The sequence below is a fragment of the Alexandromys fortis genome, unplaced genomic scaffold (assembly GCF_014885135.2).
Source record: "Alexandromys fortis isolate MF-2015 unplaced genomic scaffold, M_Fortis_MF-2015_v1.1 scaffold_36, whole genome shotgun sequence".
Lineage (NCBI taxonomy): Eukaryota > Metazoa > Chordata > Mammalia > Rodentia > Cricetidae > Alexandromys > Alexandromys fortis.
In genome coordinates, this window is record NW_026067915.1 from 376,237 (window position 1) to 377,365 (window position 1,129).

Consider the following 1,129-nt stretch of genomic DNA (forward strand, 5'->3'; position numbering starts at 1 on the left):
CCATGATCAGAGAGTCCGGTTTTATCCCATGCTTTTTCAGTCACAGTCCAGCTGGCCTTGGTGAGCTCCCAATAGATCAGCCCCACTGTCTCAGTGGGTGGGTGCACCCCCCATGGTCCTGACATCCTTGCTCGTGTTCTCCCTTCATCTGCTCCTCATTGGGACCTTGGGAGCTCAGTCCAGTGCTCCAGTGTGGGTCTCTGTCTCTATCTCCATCCATCACCAGATGAAGGTTCTATGGTGATATGAAAGATATTCGTCAGTATTGCTATAGGATAGGGTCATTTCAGGTTCCCTATCCTCAGCTTCCCAAGGGACTAACTAGGGACACTGCTAAGTAATCTATCTCTAGTCTGTGCTTCCTTTTGTCATAATAACTTGAAATTATGTGAAAGAATAGCAGATACTACATTTTGAAAATAATTGAATATATTTTTTGTTTTCCAGATTGCTTTGTCTAATTGATTACTATGAATCTAAACTTCGAAAACTCCGTACACAAAGGTATAAGTAATATAATTTTAAAGTAATTCATGATAAATATTATCCAGGAACAAGTTAAGTTTCTATAGCTTTTGAGACTTTATATTCTGGAAGTCTATATATCATTATGAAGTTCTTTTTCAAATATAATATTTTTATCCTTCAAGAATTTCATGTATGCATACTGTCTTACGGTTTCTGTTGCTGTGAAGAGACACCATGACCATGGTAACTCTTATAAGGAAAACATTTAATTGAAGTGGCAGCTTACAGTTTCAGAGATTCAGTTTATCATCATTGTGGTGGGGAGCATGGCAGTGTGCAGGCAGACTTGGTGCTGGCTACATCTTGACCAGAAGACAACAGGAAAGCAAATAGACAATGGGAGTATTTTGAGCATAGGAGAACTCAAAGGCCCACCCCACAGTGACACACTTCCTCCAACAAGATCACACCCACTCCATCAAGCCACAACAAGTGCTACTCACTTTGGGGGCCATTTCTTTCAAACCACCATATACAGTGTACTTATTTGCATACAGTATATTTTGGAAATATTTACTCTCCATTTCTTTTTTTTTTTTTTTTGTCTTTTCGGTCTGAAGATTTTTTTTTTATTTATTAAAGATTTCTGTCTCTTCCCACC

The 1,129-nt window shown here is 39.0% G+C and overlaps 1 protein-coding gene across 3 annotated transcripts in view; it reads left to right on the forward strand.

The window, feature by feature from the left end:
- Cep70 (centrosomal protein 70) overlaps window positions 1-1,129 on the forward strand; it is a 52,336-nt gene that overhangs the window by 23,426 nt on the left and 27,781 nt on the right. For all 3 annotated transcript variants that reach the window (XR_007591219.1, XM_050139567.1, XM_050139566.1), the window contains exon 8: window positions 448-504. Coding sequence is in view for 2 of the 3 variants with exons in the window: in XM_050139567.1 (XP_049995524.1) it covers window positions 448-504 (57 nt within the window). In the remaining variant the exon portion in view is untranslated. The remainder of the gene's footprint in view (window positions 1-447; window positions 505-1,129) is intronic.